General features: G+C 39.3%; 1 protein-coding gene across 3 annotated transcripts in view; it reads right to left on the minus strand.

Annotated features, from left to right (window-relative positions):
- KALRN (kalirin RhoGEF kinase) overlaps window positions 1–21,531 on the minus strand; it is a 719,845-nt gene that overhangs the window by 264,437 nt on the left and 433,877 nt on the right. For all 3 annotated transcript variants that reach the window (XM_089520231.1, XM_089520232.1, XM_089520233.1), the window contains one exon: window positions 16,220–16,342. In XM_089520231.1, coding sequence (XP_089376357.1) covers window positions 16,220–16,342 — 123 coding nt within the window. The remainder of the gene's footprint in view (window positions 1–16,219; window positions 16,343–21,531) is intronic.

Genomic DNA, 21,531 nt, shown 5'->3' on the forward strand with positions numbered 1-21,531 from the left:
CAGCATACAACATTGGTAGTACTGGTTGTCTTCCATCCAAGTGCTAGCCAGGGCTGATCATGCTAGGCTTCCAAGATCAGATGGGGGTCTTCTGCTCTTGGGGGTCTTTAGGCCATGTACAGGGTCACATACAGGAAACTATATAATGTCTGAAAGAGGTTTCTGAAATACAGAGCTTTCAAAATAGAATCATAGAATCATAGAATCGTAGAGTTGGAAGAGACCACAAGGGCCATCCAGTCCAACCCCCTGCCATGCAGGAAATCACAATCAAAGCATCCCCGACAGATGGCCATCCAGCCTCTGCTTGAAGACCTCCAAGGAAGGAGATTCCACTACACTCCGGGGGAGTTTGTTCCACTGTCCAACAGCCCTTACTGTTGCAGCCAAAGCCAGGACCTTCCAAATTTTGGTTTACTAATACATTTACTCCTCGTAAGTACTCTTTTATTGATTTTTTTATACATAGGATTAACTGTTCTTGGACTTTTGGTTGAGGAAGAAGACAGAGTTTGTCACCGATATACAACTGTTCTTTCTTTTTATTGTAACTCGATCAGTTTTTCTAGACAAGTATTTTCATGACAAATTTCTGCAATACAATCAGCCCTCTGTATGCATAGAGGTTATGTTCTGGACCCCCCTGCAGATTGTCAGGAAATGACATTGGTGTGGCCACTAGGGGGAGCTGTTGTGCAGATAATTTGGAGCTCCAGTGGCAGTTAATGTGGCAGCATTCAAACAGGGCATCCTCAGAATGTTGATGCAACTGTCAACTGTCAGTTCTCAACTGTCACTGAGGGAGAGAGAGACAGTTGGTGCCTCAGAGAGTGGGCTGTGTCTGTTACTGAGAGACAGTTGGTGCCTGAGAGTGGGCTGAGTCTGTTACTGAGAGGCAGTGAGATGGTTGTGTGTTAATGTGACTGCCTCAGAGGTTGTGTTATTGCTGGCTGGTGTAAATAGTGTGTATTAGAGATGGATGTCCAATACACTGTGTATATCTACATTGTAAATACTGCAAAGGAAGATTAAAGCCCTCGTTTAGAGTGAAGACTTGTAAGAGTCGTTATTAGTTGAAGACATCTTCACAGATTCCTTCTTCTTGGCGTCCTGTCGACGTGGTTGAACTCGGCAGGTGGTTGTGGTGGACACTGCGCGACATTTCCATAGGTCCCAACAAGGGTTATGGGCGCAGCACACAGGCCACAACACAGATAGCAAATGGTGTGAGAACTCAAGCCAATGGAGGGGGGGCCATCTGCAGATGCTCCAATCAGTGGATGGCTAGCCCACCAGTACTGAGGGCCAACTGTATGCATCACAGATTTATTTTCTAAAGACATAGTCCTGCTCATCTTCACAACTGTATACTCACATGGACATTCGGTATGACTCAGGGCTAAATCTACCTACTAGTTGCAATAATGTTTGCTGGGTGACATAAGCCAACATTTCTGTAAATCCCATCACTCTTATAGGTTTACTCTAATAATAAATAATAATAAAATAATTTATTTATAGCCCACCCAATCACTAGGAATCTGGGCAGGTTACAACAGTAAAAATGCATTACAATAAAATACTAAATGGTCCCTTCCCAACCCCCTCCCCAATATTAAAACTAGAATTAAACAATCAGAGTTTAAAAACAATAAAATGAAATACAGCATTAGGTTAAAATTAAAAACAATTTGGCGGGCAGAGGGACATACATCAGAAAACTAGTTTTGGCACTAGAAAAAAGCAGGATCCCTGTGACAAGTTCAGAGAGGTGGGCAACTGTAATGGACTAAAAGAAAAAAAGCAACCCACAAAAAATGGCTGGAAGCCCACTTTGGGTTTTGAAAAATTGTCATGGCACAGTACAGAGGAGAAGCACCTCATCTTTTTTTTTTTTTTTTGACAGAAAAGCTAGAAGAGTTCTAGGGAATGCCAAGAAGCTGAGGATTGAAAAGTACAGTCTGAGGACTTCATGAAGGCCCAGGGTTGTACTTTACCCATCCTGTACTATGTTTCATAGAACAATTGTACAGGTGCCTGCTCAGGATAACTCTTGCTGATTTCAAGTGGGAAACCTCTATCTAGGTTTAACATACAGCCTGAATTATACCCTAAAGCATGGAGATATGCATTTGTTAGTGGACAAAGCATCATTAATAGCATGGAATACATCTCATCAATCAGACCCCTGCATTTTGAGAACTGTAGAAAAAGAAAGTTTTTAATAGGCTTGTCAATGAATTGGAGTCTCTCTGTGTGTATGAAAAAGGGTAATATATTTGACATTCTATTTGAATCAGAATGAATTAGACTGACTGTATGCTGGTGGGTTCTGTTGCAATGATGGTTTTAGTGCAGCAACACACCTGAATGCACATGGATACTTTTCTGTGCCATGATAAAGAACAGTAGTGAACAATTTATTTTAAAGAGCTGTTTTTCTAGTCATTTCCTTTTCTTGCCAAGGGAAACCTTGTTTGTTTCTACTATTTTGCTGCTGTACTGTGAAATGCACAAGAGCAAAGCCAGGGGGAGGGGGGGACTGGCAACATAACAATGTAACTATAAAAAAGGAAGCAGCATGCCAATAGTACCTACCAATGGATGGAAAGCTAAATTTTTGGCTTCTGCTTAAACTGGAAAACAGCATTGCTGGGGGCAGTGACCACCTGTGTGGCCCAGAGGAGGGGGAAATGACAGGAAAATGGCATAAGTGCTGATGATTATATTTAGTGTTGTGATTCAATGAACATTTCTCTCTGGATTGGTTTTGATTTGCTCTTTGGCTACACTTTCAACCGAGGTTTTGGATTTTGCATAACTTAATATTAACACACACAGTCTCCACTCTCCACCTTTTCCCCCACTTTCCCCATGGTAAGTCTATCTGTGCATGTAGTCTGAGCTACAAATGCTGGAGTTAGGATAGGATATGGGTGTCATAGCTGCTCCAACTCAGTCTTGAGCCAATCATGATAGTAATAATGTCATGCTCTGCTTGTGAATTTCCGTCAGACATCTGATATCCCAGCTTTGAGGCAGATCCAGAAAAAGCAGAGCAGTGAGACTTGCTGTTTCTGCTGAGCCATGTCAGGTACTGTACAGTCACATCCAGTGATTGCTGGTGGCTCTAACATTTGTAGGGCAGTGAATAAACTCCAGGTTTTGATCTAAATGTTACAGGAACTACCTAAATTTCTTATCCCCTAGCCCCCAAAAGGTTAAGTACCAGGAGTAGCATCTTTTGCATAAAATCCCGATTCACACACATGCTCAGCATCACATCTATCACTAGTTGCTTTAGGTGAATGCACACAAAACAACCCAGTGTTACAACAGTCAAGGCAGCAACTACAAAGACTTTGAAGCTTATATATTTGCCCACTAACAGATCTGTTATTCCAATGAAGGACTGCAGTCAACTGAGGCTTTCAAAAGGCAGGCAAAGCCTGGTTTTCCATTGGCTCTGGCCAAATACTGACTGGAGCATCCAAGGTCAATCTCCAACAAAGGCCTGTCTTCAGATCTGCATCTCATGCTCCTGTATGCTAGATCTATAGGGTAAGGGTGGGCAACTCTGTTCCTGTAGACTGCAGTTCCCAGTATTCCTCACCATTGGCTATGCTGGCTAGGGCTGATGGATTTTAAAGTCCAAATATATCTGGAGGTCCACATTTGCTACCTGCCCTGCTAATGTGTAATCATTACCAGAGTCTCATCTTGATAGGAGGGCTACTTCCTCAAGCTGAGAGGAACAGAAAGAAGTATCAATAGCAATCCCAGATTTGTGACCTTTCTGAATGCATGTCCTGCTCAGGATGACACACAACTTTGGACACATGCTGGCTGACTAATGTCAGAAACAGAATGTTATTGTTTTGGTTGGATACAGAAAGGCAATCCTCATTTTCTTAATACTTCCTCCACCTTGCTGCCCCACTTATCCCAACATTCATAGACTCATAGAGTTGGAAGGGGACTCATGTGCCATTGAGTCCAATCTCCTGCTTAGTATAGGATCTCCAGCTAAAGCATCTCCAGGAAATAGTTGTCTAACCACTCTCTGAAGATATCCAGAAAAGCAGACCTCCCTACTTCTCTAGGGAATTATTTCCATTGCTGAACCACTGTTACTGTCAAAAAGTTCCTTCTAATGTTCAGTTGAAATCTACTCTCCTGTAATTTAAAATCAATTACAAAAAGTAAGATTATCACATATTTTCTTTGGGAGATATCTAACTTTGGATAATATTTACAGGTTAATCATTAGGATTTAAAGCAAGAGGTTTCTCATTCTAACATCTCATTCCCTATAATGGATCAACATGTAGCAATGATCTAATAAAAAGCTAATAAAAAGCTATTCCTCATAAGATTAAAGATGGATTGCACATTTCCAAATACAGCTGGGTTTTCCTTTACAGCCCCTTAGGAGAGAAGTATGCACAGGTACACAAGCAGAAAATTTTACTTTCTCCTTCCTCGTTGGGAGGTTAAAGAAGCCAGGGACAGGAGACCCTATCTCTTTTGGTCAGTGAGGCACATGGAATGAAGTTCAAGGGTAAGAAAAGTCATAGAGAAGTAGAAGAGATGGAATTTCATTGTATGTCCCTGGTGTGTTCTTCTCTGCTATTCTCATCTTATACACATCAGTCTGTGAAATGATATGAGAGAGCATGCAGATATTACCCAAGAAAATGAGATACAGATTACTACAAAAAACCACCTTGCTGACAGATACACAGTACATAGGAAATAGGTAATGGTGGTGGTGCAGGGGAGCTAATTAAGGCCCTGTCCTGCTTATCAACACTTATGTGGTCAGCCAAGAATAGCCATTCTTTTCCAGTCTAATGTAGGCTCCAGTACCAACTGTAGCTAACAGGAATTCAAAGAGATTCTCCTATGAAAACTTAATTTAGACCTTGCCAGTTTTCAAAAAGACATACAGTAGTTTGCAAGAGATTTAGTGTGGACAGGTTCTAAATCAGCACATCATAAAATGTTCAGCTTGGAACTGAAAAGCCAAACAACACAAATATCAGGAAGTATTGCTCTTTGTTTTTGATATATCAAAACGGTGTCATCCATTTTTGTGGTCTGTAGACTGAAACAACTAGAATTACATTATGTGGACATTATTTTCTAATCACTGAAAATGGTGACAAACATATTAGGAATAAGTATATGAATATGAGTATATGAATGCATGTAAATCTGAAATGCTAACTCCCATTTCTACTCATATGTTCTGCAAATATTTCATGTTCTTGTCAGCATTTTTAATTACATTATGTATGAAATTCAAACTATCTTTGCTTGAATTTCTACCAATCACCCTCAACACTAATGACATCTCATAAGAACTGTAAGGTTGTGCCTACATCTGCATTTACCTCATTTAATTTCATTCTCAGTTCCTTATGCATCCCAAAAAATCTTGTATTTGTATGTGCAAGCATAGTTTTTTTTCTCCCCGAAATTAATAGTTTTATTTTTTTTTAAAAAAACACTTTTAATTTATCAATGTTGAATATATGTAATCCTGTATTTCATGTGCAAGCATATTTTTTCTCCCTGAAATTCATACAGTTTTATTTTTTTTAAAAAAAAACACTTATAACTGACAAATGCTGAATGTGTGTAATTACTCACATGCACCCATCCCATCTTATAAGCAATTTGTTTCATGCCTTTTGCTGGAAAAGGAAGAAAGAGATTGAACTGCAAAGTTTGCTTGTTTCTGGAAACATGAAATAGCCAGGATTTTAACCTGCTAGCAATAAAATTAACAAGCTGTCTAGACAAAGAATGAAGATACTTAAATGAAATCCTATCCTTTTGCCAGTGGCTACCTGTTAATATATAAATAATGCTTTGCTGATCTGGATCTAAAAGGAGGTCACTGGGTCAGTTTCAAAGAACTAGTGTTATATCTAAAGGCAGAAGACTGCCATCTACAGGACCAAAAATGTATATCTCAATCTCTGTCTCTTCTGCCCATTCTATAGCCTAGCTACTAACCGTGATAAAGAGCACACCATATTTGAGTAATAAAGATTTTTTTACTTCCCGTCCCTAAACTACCATACCACCATTATTTACAGAAGAGGTGAGAATTATGCAGGCTTCTAAACATTGTGGGGCTTTAAGTTCCAGTATTGAACACAATAGTGGATGCTGGTTAGGGGCCCTGGGAGTTGCAGCCCAACATCATGCACATGATTTCCATCCCTTATCCAGGGACGTAGCCAAGGGGGGCGGGTCTTGGAGTCCGGACCCCCCCTTCCATTAGAAAAATGAAAGGTGTGTGCTGCTGCGCCCAAGCCCCATTATAATGGTGGTCTGGACCCCCCCTTCTTAACTTAGTCTGGACCCCCCCCCTTCTTAAAATCCTGGCTACGTCCCTGCCTTATCTACTGACTAAGACCACCTATGTTATTATCAAGATGGGATCACAGGCAGCCCACTGGAGTAGGCAAAAGCCAGGATACCCCCCCCCCCACACACACACACACACTTCACATTTGATCCTGTAAGATTTCTCCCCACCAACTCCATTCTCATGCAAGTTAATCAAATAAACCAACTTCAGCAGTTTCTGCTGGGACAGGAAGAAATCATGCAAATAATAGTCATCCCTCTCCCACTCCTCTGTTTTCATCCCTATAGATATTTTTCATATTTCCACAGGAACTAATAGCTACTTTATTTTCTGTAGTAGCAGGAAATAAGACTTGGGGATGCATTTAGCATCACCCTGGATTTCATCTGAAAGTGTTTGTTTCTATTTTCACATTTTCTCTATATAAAAGCCCTTTCAGACTAAAAGGAGATCTTATGGGACAAAAATAGGAATGGTATCTGAAATTCAGCTTCTGTAAACCAGCATGTGCCTGGCTTATAGTCCTGAACTCATATATCATTCTTAAATAATTTATTTCTTATCACCACTGGAACCAATGGTTCTCTTTGCTCATTTGGTAATTGGGAAAATGTTCTTGAGAAGAACCCACATACTGGCTCAGACCCATTTCTCAAGTTATGATGAAGAAGGAGGAGGACAAGGATTACTGAAGAATTTGGTGAAACCCAAGTTAATCCAAAAACAGTTTTTATAAAGTAGCCCATCTCAGCCCATAAGATACAATGAACTGATGAAAAATAAAATAAAAATGTTGAATGTAAGATATTATATTTCTGTTCTTGCATTTAATTCCCAGGTTCTATGTACTGTGTACATGTAGTTAGCCAATGGGCTGCAATGGCCCAAGGCACCAGGACTCTGGACTTCCTAGTTGTTGTATGTTTTCAAGTTTCTTACTCATGGCAACCCTATTAGAGGGTTTTTTTTTTTTTTGGCCAGATTTGTTTCGAGGGAGGTTGCCTTTGCCTTTGTCTGAAGCTAAGAGGCTGTGGCTTGCCCAAGCTCATCTAATAGGTTACCATGGCTGAGCTGGGATTTGAACCTCGTTCTCCAAAGTCATAGTCCAATGCTCAAACCAAACACCACATTGACCTCCAGTGAGCTTTTTCCCTAGCAAACTGAAATTTTCTGAGTGGAAGCCTGCCATTTTACAAAAACTGAGATGTTGTAAAGAGTTGTTGTTTGACAGTTATTTAGATATAATTACTACCAGACATTAGAGGGTTCGATCTAATGATTGACAATATTTGTGCTAAAAAATAAATACAAACAAAACGTATAATATCCATTAGCCCAACTCTGCTCATATTTGCAATTAGCTTATGTAAAAAATCTACCTAGGTAGCCATGAAGTCACATGAGACTGCAACTCCTCTTCCGGGAAAGGTCATGCCAATTTTAGTTTCATGGAAGCAATGCTATGATTTTGCATTACTTTGCAAATCATCTATTACCCATATGAGACAAGTAAATCTCTTGTGTTTTAAAAAATGTGAATCAGCTCCTTTGTGGATATGGTTCTGTTGTTCAGCTGCAGATCTGGCTCTCAAGTATTGGAGATTATATCTTCATCAGCAGGGACCCTTTTCTATCTAGGGATGCTGTTCAGCTGATCAACCATATGAGGAGCTTCTGTAAATACTTTCCACTACAGACAAGCCTATGCCTACATTTCATCTCAAGGACCAGGGGCTACAGAGACCAAAAGGAAATGGACACTCTTAGGAATGGAGGTACCGGCTGTAGCTAACAGCCATTTATTTTCATCTTGCCCCTTCATGCAGAGTGTTATTGGATCAGAAAATTAGAAAGAAGTATCAGAAGCATGCCAAACACAATTCTGAGAGGCAATAAAACTTCTTAAACTATCAGATTCAAATCAGAGATTACCCAAAGGACCCAGGCAAATCTTCTCTCTGTATTTCTCATGCACTATTACTGAAAGAGCAACAAATCACCACCGACTCAGTGATTGATTGCCTGTACTTTTAAACTACCTGATAACAAAAGTTCCCTAGGAGGTACATAAAACATTAAACAATACATAAAGTATAATCAGGACAAACTCAGCAGCAAAATTAATAATACTACAATATATAAAGCCCAAGCAACAAAGCAGAAGAGTGCTCTGTTCTAAAACAGTGGTGGAAACCTTGTGGCTTTTTAATCTCCTCTAACTGTCCCAGCAGTGGACATTATTTCCACAAACCTTCAACTTTTTTTTCACATCACATATTCCTAGTGCTCCATATGGCATTCTGTGGCTACATTTCAGCCCCTACAATTAGCAGGATGATTCTGGGGCAAATCTAATGAAAAACAAGACTGCTATTGAAGTCAGTGGGGAATCTGGTAATTAACTTGACTACAGCAGTAGCCATGCTCCAGATCAGTAAACAGTATCCTGGATCAATAGAAAGTCTGTCTAAGAATATTTTTAATACAACAACAACAACAACTCCATTACCCAAGATATTTGACCTTAGTTTTAGATTAATATTATTTTTAAGACCATAGAATCTTGAAATTTCACATGTTTGGCTTGTGTCTTTATATGTAGAAAGAATGGGTAGTAAATCCCTGTTGTTTCCTCTTGCTTGCCATAAGCAGACTTGGAGGATGTTGAGCACAGCATCAGGAAATCCCTTGTGTTGCAATTACTTCCCTGCCACAGTCTTCCTTATCTGCCAACGTGAAAGAGGATGACAGAAGAGATGGGAAGATGTTCCCTCCTTCAGCTTCTTTGTCGTATTGCCTACAGAAACTTACAGCCAGTTTTTAAAACACACTTTCCAGAACCATCTGGTTCTAGTAAATGTATGTGCCTTTCCTAATTTGGAACAGGCAAGTCTTTATTAATCACTGCCACTGATAAAAACAACCACACTAATATTTTTGGTCCAAAATGGCATCATTTAATGCTAGGGCTGTGTTAAAAGAAACCTGTACTATGTGTACCCCACAAAAAAGACTTGTGATTTGTGAAGTTCTGGAAAATTGTGTATTTTTAAATTAAAATATTTATCCTCTCCCAGATATCCCAAGGAGGTTGGAGGTCTCTAAACAGAGGCTGGATGGCCATCTTTCAGGCATGCTTTAGTTCTCTATTCCTGCTTGGCAGAGTGTTGGACTAGTTGTGTCTATGATTCTGAGGAAGTAGACTGAAGTCTATGAAAGCTCATGCTGTCAATTTTTTTCCTTTAAATTAGACTCAAAGGTGCTACAATATCTCTCTGTGAACTGATTCTACAGACTAACATGGCTATATCTTTGAATTCTATGAAAGGTTGTTATAATTGCCTCTTTTAGAGACACTGGGACAACACTCTTTTAACTAATCATTCACAATCTCTACTACTGGCTAGCCCTCTCTTGGAAGCTCTAATCAGCCAAAATGGGTACTCATTTAAAAAAGAAACATCTATCTCACTTCTCCAAGCAACCTGTCAAAAATCATCCATCAAACTAGACAACTGCCTGCACTAATTACCTCTGCAGAATCTGCCCTCCATAGAGTCCAAGTCAGAATAGATATGAACGAATTTCTGGGCAACATGTTTTGCCTTTTCATCACAGTGGCTTTCTGAAGGTTCCTTCCCTTTTTTCTGAGGGCTTGAGCACAATAGCATCACAATACCACCAACAGATGAGGCAATGTAGGCATCAGAAAACAATTTATTTTCTGCCATCTCTTCTTGTGGGGTAGGCCCTAAAATAAGTCCTAAACTGTGTTTGAACAGATTTCCCCAAGTCTTTCACCACCATCACTCTAGTCATCTATCCAAGCACTGCATTGCCTGGGCTAGTCAGAAAACTGAGGAGCCTATATTCGCACCCAGGTAAAGTATGCTTAGGAATGATCATATCAACCAGCCAAGTTATTTTTCCATTTCAGAGCCAGGGCATCAACATGACAACATGGTTGTAAACCATCTTGAATCCTATGTAGAGAGAAAAGCAGGTTTAAAATGCATAAATTAAATTAAACTACTTTTAACAGAAAAATTAAAGTTTGCAAAACCTGCTACTACTAATAATTAATTGGTAGTTATTAAATTTCACTTAAAACACACTGTTGGTATAAGGGAGTTTCTTTCTCCCCACATGCCCTTCTGCTGAGATTTCCACCTTTTCTTTCTTTTTAACAAATAAAAGAAAATATATTTTTCAGAATATTTATACCAAAACAGAAGGTGCATTTTTGTATTTCCACTAGAAATATGGAAATGCAATTTCTTAGATACTTTTACTTTATTATAGACAAACATAGGCTGAATAGTCTTGCTTCCATATAGCACACAATGGTACAAAAATAGAAATGTAGCATTTGCTGTTTTGAATATTCTCTTTCAATAAGGAAACACAGAAATACTTATAAATATTTTGATTATATATCAGCTTGTGTAAATATACAAGATATGTCCCTTGCTCTTAGGCAAGGTCATCCATTTATCAATTCTCCTCTATTTTCCCCTTCTGCATCTTAAGATATATTAAACAGGCTACCATGTGCCCAAGCAAAGAGCAGGTACATTACAAGAAAGATGCTCTGAGAACAGCTGGAGTTAATTCACAGAAGTGAATGGAGCCCAGCTTCAAGGAAGTAAACACATACTTTTAAAAAGCCTGTAATGCTCTCCCACTGAGCAATTTACCAGCATCTGTATCTTCTGTTTTCATTTGGCACTAGCTACTACCTTCAGACTACTCTGTGCTCTGAGTAATGACAACATTACTTAATAGCTTAATGTGTGAAACTGATGAGACTATCATTCTGCAGGGACATTTTATTTACGGTTTCCTTAAAAATTACAGAAACGGAAACTTATATGTTTATTTTGGGAAATGGTGTTAGATGAATAGGCTTGGAGTTACAGCCACAGTGACATAAGAAGCCTCATTGTGGTGAACATATGGTAAGATGTGAAGAAGGGATGAACTTGATAGGCACCCAGCTACCTTAAATTCAATTTCCAAACCACTGCTGGAACCCTCACACTTTTTTCCCCACACCAGGGAGAAGAAGCATCACCACCACACTTCCAAAAAAGAGAGGGCTGAAGCTGTTCCTATCATTCACTGCTGTGGTCTCTCTTCTCTAAGAACTGTTGCCTGCCTGTCTGCTTGCTGCTTACTAAGCAGACCAGCTACATACCTCCAGGAGCAGATTCCAGGCTCTCCAGGTACACCAGAAGATGGCTGACTCTAAGCATTATTGTTTGCAAAAGTGTAAGAAGTTACACCATCAGCCAAAAGATGGAGAGAACAATGTAAAGAGAATAGTTTTGACTCAGCTACTTTGAAACCTGTTTCAACCCTTTAATAAGGGGTTGAGGAGCTTATTCTTTGATTCACTGGATTAAGACGCTGAACTATGCCTAAAGGTGCTGAGGTGGGTCGTGGCTGGTGAGATGTTAGGGATTTTATGTATATTTATAGTGTTATGTTTTATTATCTCTGTTTTTGTATATGTTTGATATTCCATCCTTTGGTGGTAATGGTGTTATAAATGTTGTTATTATCATCTTGAAATGTATCAAAATTCCCCTTTTCTCTAGAAGTCTCTTTCACTCAGCAAAATGAGAAATATATCTTTGTTTATCTTATAGTTAGTCTCCCTAATCCTGTGTCATTCGATTGATTACTTCTAGCAGCTGAATCAGGAGGACAATCCTTCCTTCTTCCTGCATCCTCCTATGCGCCCACAAAGCCAGCTTTGGAGAGGCAAGGAACCCCATTCTCAAAGCCAGTTTTGAGTTTTGACACAGGCTATGCTATAACCAAAGAATGAATTACCCAGTGATAAACTAACAATAACACACTTTTATGCACTTGGTTAGATGTCCATATATTATATGCTAACAAGTGATTAGGAGACTATTACTATACATCTGTCACCAAATGGACATCCTGGGAAATAGAGAAAGCAGTAAAGTTCCCTTCATTGTTTTGTAGACCATAGAGGCCCGACGTCCACCAGGCTGCATACCAGGAGATTTCAGTTTGCTGGCATCTTGAATAGAGGTCAATTATATAATTGGATGAGGCGCATGGTGACACATTGGGAGAAGTGTTAGGGGTGGGGCTTAGGCTATTTAAGCCTGCGCTCTCCTCTTCTCCCTTTTTGAGATTTGTTGTCCCACCCTTCTGCCTCAACTTCAGTATGGCTATGTTGGTTGCTTTATGGGCTCGGTAGGAATTTCCCCCCCTTTTTTGTTCAAGGGTTTTTCGCCTATCTCACACTGTCATTAGAGGACTTGGAAATTGGCTCAGGTGTAGACTTAAATAGGTGGCCAGTTTCAGTTATGGGGGAGAATTAAGAGTCAGGTGAACACCTATGGCACCCACTTGGGGTGAAGGTTGGGCCTCTTGAGCTTTCTTCTTAGGTCTTGCGAGTATTTTGGAAAAGAGGGGAAAAGGCCTTCCTTAGGGCTGACCTGGGATATAACCCTCAGTCAAGTCTGGCGAGTTGACTGGGGAAATCTCAGGTTGGCATTCCAGATGCAGGTGGGCCAGGAGCAACCTAATACAGTCGGCCCTTCTTATACACGGATTTAAGCATACATGGTTTGAAAATGTTCCAAAAAAGTATAAATTTACCTTGATGTTCCATTTTTTATTAGGGACACCATTTTGCTATGTCATTATACTTAATGGGACTTGAGCATACACGGATTTTGTTATACACGGGGGATCTTGGAACCAAACCTCAGCGTATAACAAGGATCCACTGTAATGGGTTATTCTCAGAGCTCAGGTGTTTCTCCCAGGGGAAGCTGAGGAGGTGGTCTGAGGAATAGATCGCCTGCCACAGCTGCTCCCACATCAGATTGCTCTTTCTAGTTTGCAAGTTTCAAGAACCAGTTAAATAGTTTAATTCCTTAAATAAAGTGGCCCTATTTCAATCCACATCACTGTCTGGTCTCGTTATTTCAAGTTTGACAGCAATATCAGTTTTCCAAATGTCTTAATCACACACATCCCAGAAGTCCTGATGCTGTTCTGCCAACAAGAACAACTCCCCTCACACCCTGTTGCCTCCAGTTTCTTATCAGCTTTGCACAGCTTATACTTTCCAATCTGTTGCCAGCAGAGTGGAAAGAGTGATCATGATGACTGGACAAGGTGGTGAAAAAAGGTACTTTTTCCTAGTGAGAGAAAAGAATATCTGCGATGTGTAGGTGTGCTTTCATGCAGCCTTCAACCTCTGCTTTAGCCACACATGCAGCTCTCAAGACCAAAAAGTTTGCATACACCATTTTATACCATGATGACTTATTATTTGGTAAACTAATGTATACTCTATGCAAATTGATCCTTTATCTCAAGATCTATTATTCTAAGGAACATCTTATTCTTTTCTAGAAGTTTGATAGTAAGCAGTCAGTTAGAGCCAGTGGATCCTGAAAAGATGATAAAGGAGAGATTTAGGGATTCTCAAGTAATTTTTTAAAAAACCACTAGCCCAGAGGAATTCAGTACGTATGTTATGAGAAACATCAATTAAAGAGATATATACTTAGATCTACTTGTGGCTGTAAATGTCAATGGAGATATAAATTAATTACAACATTAAAAAAGAGCATAAGAAAGAAAAATAGGAAGAAATTAAGGGACAGAATGATATATTTCAGCTTGCATGCCAATCCCCTAGGGATAAGACAGAAAGAACAACTTACTATTTACACCCATCAGAGTACTGTATATTCTATGTTGCCTTTCAGTGCTGAATGGTGACAAGCATCATGAGATTCTAAATGATAGTTAAAAGATTCTAAGCAACACTGGTGGCCAGCTCCAGCTTCTCTTCTAGTGACTGGGATCAAATGATTGCATGTTCATTAGGCCCACCTTTGGGAGCACCTAATTAATTGGGTGGCAGGAAAAAATCATATTGAGAAAAAGAAGAAGCTTTGTAGGTGAGGCAGTTCAGAAAATTTTTAGAATGAAAGAATGATTATCAGGATTAGGTGCGTACTGTTTTACAGTTTTCTCACAGGCAAAAACAGGCTCAATATCCCCTTTCACAATTTTATTCTTCTTGTAGATTCTGCTTTCTTCTTTCCATCAAAATATTTTGTGGATTGATCTGCATGTATGTCTAGAATATGGAAACATTCTAACACAGTCATCTATGTAGACATATCCAGTTCATGAACAACAACCACAGCTAACACCTGGAATTGGACTATGGAGGGAAGGGGGAATCGCCCAATAACAATAGATGAATATGGTCATATTTCCCCACATGCCAATTGTAACTTGCAAGTCACTGTCAAGAGCTGTCCCATGTACATGGTAATAGTCAAAAGTGGTTTTTACAGAAGCATGTTTCAGCTTGATGAGATCATCTTTATTCAATAAGGGGAAGTTTATTCAGTAAGTTGCAACTGGTAAAAGTAACCAACCACAGTCATTACCTGCTTTCCAGTAAGTGTGTAAGATTTGGTTTAGAAGCTCACCTTAGGGTTCAAACCTGACTAGACAAAGACATAAATATCCAATCTACTATGGCAAACATCAAGTCCATCTTTCCATTTAGTATCCCCTTTAATTTATTCAGATTGTCCAGCAAAACAAAGCATCCAGAAACATGTCAAGGTAATAGCTATATTGTCCTAGCAACTATGTAACTTAGATACAGAACTGGATTAATCAGCATTTTGATGATGTTCCATCACAAATATATGGATAACCTGATATAATACTTTTAACATGTTGACACTCTATAACAGTTGTTATAGTACTGATCACTTTGTAACTCTGTACCATGGTATTAACCTATTCTCCTAACAGCAGATGCACCAGATCCTAACAGCAGATGCACCAGAGGATGCAAGGCAATGGTGCAGCCCACAGTCTCAAAAGCCTCTGAGTGGACTAAAAGGGAAGTAATTCCAAGTGAACCTGAAGCACAGGGGTGGGAATTTGGTGGGTAGAAAAATTCTCTCTCTCTCTCTCTCTCTCTCTCTCTCTCTCTCTCTCTCACTCACTCACTCACACACACACACACACACACACAGATCCCAAAATACAGATGTGGACCTTCAGTGGTCTGAAACAATTAAATTAGTGTTTTGGGGTCTCTGCACATGGGGAAAGACACACAGAATGAGAGAGAGAGGAATAGAGTGTTACTTCTGGCTTTAGAAAAATTGTGATGTGCAATCTGCAGGGGTCTGGATTAGTGAACATGGGGTGGGTGCAGCCTTGGACAGAAACTGCAGGGCTACATATACCTGATCTAGAAGATGCAGTTAATCTAAAGGGCTTCTGAAGAAAAAAATGGATTGGTTTGTCAGACCTTTGGGTTTTACTAGATATTGGTGTGTGTGTATGGGGGGGGGGGGGGGGGAGTTGCCTAAAATTTATTTATTTTAAAATACCGTTCTTTTTTTGTTTGTATTTGTAAACCACCTTTTTTGTAAATTGTAAATCACCACAGTCCATGGTTGATAGAAAAATAACAATTTATATGAAATTAAATTACATCTGTTTCCATCTATGGGAATAGAAGCCAGAATAAAAAGGATAGTAATAGGTGTGTCATCTAAGAAAACCTGAAGTTTCTCAGTCACCACTTACTTCACTACAACCCTACTCCCCATAGGTAAGGCTGAATTAGATTAAGCTAGATTCACCTAGCATTGAACCTTCAGGTCACCTCAAGCTCTTTCCTAGGAGGACTCAGTGTGTGAGCTTAATGGATTCTTACTCTCATATCTACAAAGACTTTTTATTTCACATTATTTTTCCGATAATACAAGCTGCTTCAAACTTCCACCCTCTTACCTGTGCGACTTCTTCAAAATCATCATGTCTTTTCTGAAGAGCTCGTGCCCTATGAAGGGATTTTCCCACTCCTGTGTGTTTACTAAGAAATGCCTCTCCATGGTTTTCAATCCAGTCCAGCACCTAGACAGAAAAGAAAACAAATCCAATTATCTTCTGTGGCTGTTTTGATTATCTATGGACACTACTTAAAAACAACACCACATAAGTGGATTCAATCACCTGAGGAGTTTATCTGCAGAAACATTCAATGCTTTTTTCTGAGCCAAATCCAATCAATCCAAAGTAAAATGCTTTCCACCGTTTACTGATAAACTGCCATTTCTGAATAGCTGTTATCTATTAATTTCAATGATACATAACATGCATTGCTTGGTGATTTTTCAGTGTTTTATGGTAGAAATTAATCTGCTTTGAATTGCTGAGATTTAAAAAAAGAAAGAAAACCAACAACCACGATCATCATCTGGTGGAGACATTCACAGTATGTTTCCTTTGTATTCATGTCCCAGTGTAAACAGAACTCCTTCCTTAGATGTACCATGATTTATTTCACACAGGCAAGCTATAACCAATGCAAAATATTTAAATACACCTGAGGTAGGAAGAAAGGAGGAAATCTGAGCTAAGGGATGAGTGGTTGGGTAAGGGTGTCATTTGGACATTCAATGTATCAATGCTAAGGGTCCTGAACCATATTGTGACATCAACTTTTTCAAGTAATCAGATTCCAATCCATCCAGTGTAACTGATTTGCAGTGAAAACAAAGTGGCAAACCTAATATTCAATGGATTTAAAGGATTACTTTTCTAAAATGTATCAGCTATCCTACAGCTATCTATCATAAACATAATTCCATTATAATAAATTTGTGTTTACAAAAATGCAGTAATTATGCCATATATAGAGACAATTCCAGATGAAAGGGACATACATAAATATCATATCAGACAAGTATCCATTTTAGCATGGATGCAGCCAGAAACATTTAACATCAAGTCCCTTGGGGACTTTATTCCTCCACTGAGACCACTAGCTTCTGTTTTCTTTTGTTTTTAAATGGAGTTAAAATTCAGTTATTTCTGAGTATGTACAAATAGCTTTCTACCTGAGATATAGTTCCCTCTTTTTCAAAAAGCCAATTAACAATGCACTTCTATACATGTCTACTCAGAAGTAAAAAAGAACACAGAGTTGTTACTCCTTATTCCTGGGTAAGTGGGTGTAACATTCAGGATTACAGCCTGAAAGAGTAAGTGACCATTCATGGAGACCATTACTTTCATTCCATTTTCTTTTTTCCCTTTCTCCCTCTCTCTCTTTCAGACATCTCAGTCTCCCTTCCCTGCTTCCAATAAAGACACAACTTACCTTCTACTTTTTCTTTCTCACTGGTTCTTTTGTCCCTCTACTACAATCCCCAGGCACTCCTCACTCATCTTTCCCAGCACATGAGACAACAGAAATTCATTTTTCTCTGTATCTGTACACCCTCACATACATACACACTTGAAATCATGAAACCACACAGAGAAGGCTCACCAAATATCACAAACAGGAGCAGAATGGTCTTAGTAACCTGGACCACAAGTGGCCCACCCAAAAGTAATAATCAAGGGTTTCTACTCAAAGACTCCTACTATTACTTTCAAGGAGCATTTTTGCTCCCGAGAACTCCAGTGTTTTTCAGCCTCTGACTAAACACCATACTGAGATATTTTTTATGGAATCACAAAATTATACAGTTGGAAGGAACTTCAAAGGCCATGTAACCCAATTCTGTGTCATGCAGGAATCCAACTTCTGTTTAAAAACCTCCAAAAAAGAACAATTCACTAGCTTATGATCGATGGTGAAGTCACTACTTTCTAAAATTTACTAATCCATAATCAAAACACAATAACCCTGAGATGTACATCCTCAGGATGCATTTACAGCCCATACTAAGCCACGGTGGTTGGTAGCTTCCATGTCAGTGGGGCAATTAATCACTCTTACTTTTAATATAATTTAAAGGAGTTGTCCACAGTCCTGAACTATTTCAATGAAAATGTTCAAGATTCTGGATAGTTCCTCCCTATAGGTTTCTGCAACTTGGACAGCTCCTTCGAAGTCCTGCTTTCAAAAATTTGGACAACCTGAAAAGAAACTCCTGGCTTTGCAGCAGTTTGTCCATCCTAAGCGTATCTGAGCATATATGTAGGAGAAGACCCATACAATACTTCTAATGGATGCAGGCTTTAACTGAACATGAACATGAGTCAACTGTGCGATGCGGCAGCTAACAAGGCCAATGCGATTTTAGACTGCATCAATAGAAGTATAGTGTCTAGATCAAGGGAAGTAATAGTGCCACTATATTCTGCTCTGGTCAGGCCCCACCTGGAATATTGTGTCCAGTTCTGGGCACCACAATTTAAAAAGGACATTGAGAAACTGGAGTGTGTCCAAAGGAGGGCGACTAAAATGGTGAAGGGTCTGGAAACCATGCCCTATGAGGAACACCTTAGGGAGCTGGGTATGTTTAGCCTGGAGAAAAGAAGGTTAAGAGGTGATATGATAGCCCTGTTTAAATATTTGAAGGGATGTCATATTGAGGAGGGAGCAAGCTTGTTTTCTGCTGTTCCAGAGACTAGGACCCAGAGCAATGGATGCAAGCTGCAGGAAAAGAGATTCCATCTCAACATCAGGAGGAACTTCCTGACAGTAAGGGCTGTTCGACAGTGGAACACACTTCCTTGGAGTGTAGTGGAGTCTCCCTCCTTGGAGATCTTCAAGTGGAGGCTGGATGGCCATCTGTCTGGGATGCTTTGATTTGGATTTCCTGCATGGCAGGGGGTTGGACTGGATGGCCCTTGTGGTCTCTTCCAACTCTATGATTCTATGTTTTAAAGCTTGTGTGGAATTGAGAAACTGTAGCCTCCAGTTATCTAGTTTAAAATAAATACAATATGCTTAAATTGTGATGCTTGCCTGTATTATGAATTGAGCCATACTTCTTCTTAAAGGTCTTCTCTAGTGGAAAGCACAACCGTTAGGTATTCCTAACTCTTAGGTACCTATGATGCTGAAATGGCAGAACACTATGTATTAAGGACCTGAAAAATATAATTTTTCCAGGATGTTTTAACTCTCAGCACAGAATTCAGAAGTAGCAGCTGTTGGCTTTCATGTCAGAGAGGCAGTGAATCTAGTCTAGGATTCATTCTGAATTTTAAACGAGCTGTCCAAAGTCCTGAACCCAACAAAGGATAAACAGTTTGAATAATTCCTTTCACGTTCAGGCAGACTAACATTAAGAATGGATTCAATGATGCACTGACACAGGAGCAACCAGTCTGCACTGGGTGTCAGTCACCCTAAATTCCCTTGTTCCCAAGTTTCTCAAATATCTTATCAGTTATTCATCTTCGCTGTCTAGAAGCTTGTCTGAAGAGGAGCTGACAGAAAGTTGGGTGCAGTTAATATTGTCTAAAGATAATAGGCAAGGGAGGAAAGAAAGGCAAGGATGAAGTTGTTTCTTAATGAAGCCCCCAATTAGTTTACACCTAGTATCAGGCACATATAAGGAAATTAAGTTACAGAAGCTCTTTCTCACTGAAATTTACTTCTGAACACACACACACACACACAGAGAGAGAGAGAGAGAGAGAGAGAGAGAGAGAGAGAGAGAATAAGCATATAGTGGGTGAGGTTAGAACCATCCAAGGCTAGCATTTCTGGAGTTGCCCCCAGAAGATGTTCCCACACACACAAAGAGGAGGTAATAAAACAATTAATGGCATCTGGCATGGAAGTGTAAACATCTGTCTTGTCATCCTGTTTCGGAAACTGGTCTACTTCACACCCCTCCCTTTTCTTGGAAGACCCAAAACTTCAAAAGCATATAAGATACATATTAAAGACTTCTTTGATCTGGCCCATGCAAGCCCTGGTTCCTTTTGCACAGGGCACAAAAATTCTATTTAAACTATGGACCTTCCTTTGTCTGTTGGCTTGGTTTGCTTCCAGAAGTGCTGCCAGATTTGCTATGTCCCTCATTGCTTCTCTATCAAGAGAGCAAATGAGTCTCTGTTGTCCATCTTAACATCAGCAGAAAAAGAAGCAGCCATGACATTCAAATCGTATATTCCCTTTCTAAGCCTTTCCCATTACAACTTAACTCTTTGTTCCCTCTCTCTAGTGAAGGTGTGTGTGTGTGTGTGTGTGTTCATGCGGATTTTTCTCTTTCAAATAAAACTTATAACTTGAAGTTGCTTCTGGACTTCTTCATGCCTTCTAAACCAATATACACAGGTAAAAGATGCCCAATTAACGCAGCCAATTAAATTTGAGCTAATTACAATTCCGCATACATACATTTATTGGTTTGCTGAGCCTTGGCTGTGGTATCACAGATGTGGTTGGCTACTGTCCCCAATATATCCTCATCACTTGCTATGCTGTCTAGCAGTGCTTCAGAGTTACAGTCCAACAACTTCTAGAGGGGTCTTGTCTTTAATGATGGATTGTCAGACATGTTGTAGGGTCTGCTAAGGTAAGCTCCCACCCTTGTTTCCCTCTTAGCATAAACTGTATATTCTTGAGCTAAAGCTTCCCAAATACTTTTTCTTATTGATTATGGCAAGAAAAAAGCTGTCCATTTGATATATCTATCATCTACCATTTGTACATGGCTTGTAATAACAGGGATAATTAAAATAACATTCTGACTAACTGTGCTGTTATTGATTCTATTAATATTTCTCCTTATCATTTTCCTCCATTGGGGAAGCTTTACATCTTCAGTTATAATTGAATTAAACAAAACTGGAAGTTGAAAGGGAGGCCAGGTTATTAGAAACGGGTAAGAACTGATAAATAAAAATGTTTGCTTTAAATTGTTTTTAAATGCTGTTGGTAGTTTAATTTACTTTTAATGTTGATAATTTGCATGTTTTAACTGCATTGTATTTTAGGTCATAAGCCATTGAGTTCCAGTTTTGAAGAAAGAGCAAGGTGTATACAAAGTTAATAATAATGATAGTTATTTCTCATTAGGGAAAACATTTGCATTCTTGGCCAAAATGGAATTTGCCTCTGATGCAACATTCTGAGACTTCTTATTGCAGGAAGTGATATTATAAGTTGTACAACACCGTCATTTTATGTTCTTTATTAGAACTCAGATGATGGTGATTACTCATGTGCCCTGACTTCCATTCCTTTACAATTACTTTCATTCACTTACAGTTATCCAAGAATGTTTATGTGAGATGGCTACCAGAAAGATTAATGTGCACACTCACATTTCTCCTATCTGAATTTCTCA

Source organism: Sceloporus occidentalis, unplaced genomic scaffold (genome assembly GCF_023333645.1).
Source record: "Sceloporus occidentalis isolate IW3139 unplaced genomic scaffold, rSceOcc1.0.p SCAF_4, whole genome shotgun sequence".
Lineage (NCBI taxonomy): Eukaryota > Metazoa > Chordata > Lepidosauria > Squamata > Phrynosomatidae > Sceloporus > Sceloporus occidentalis.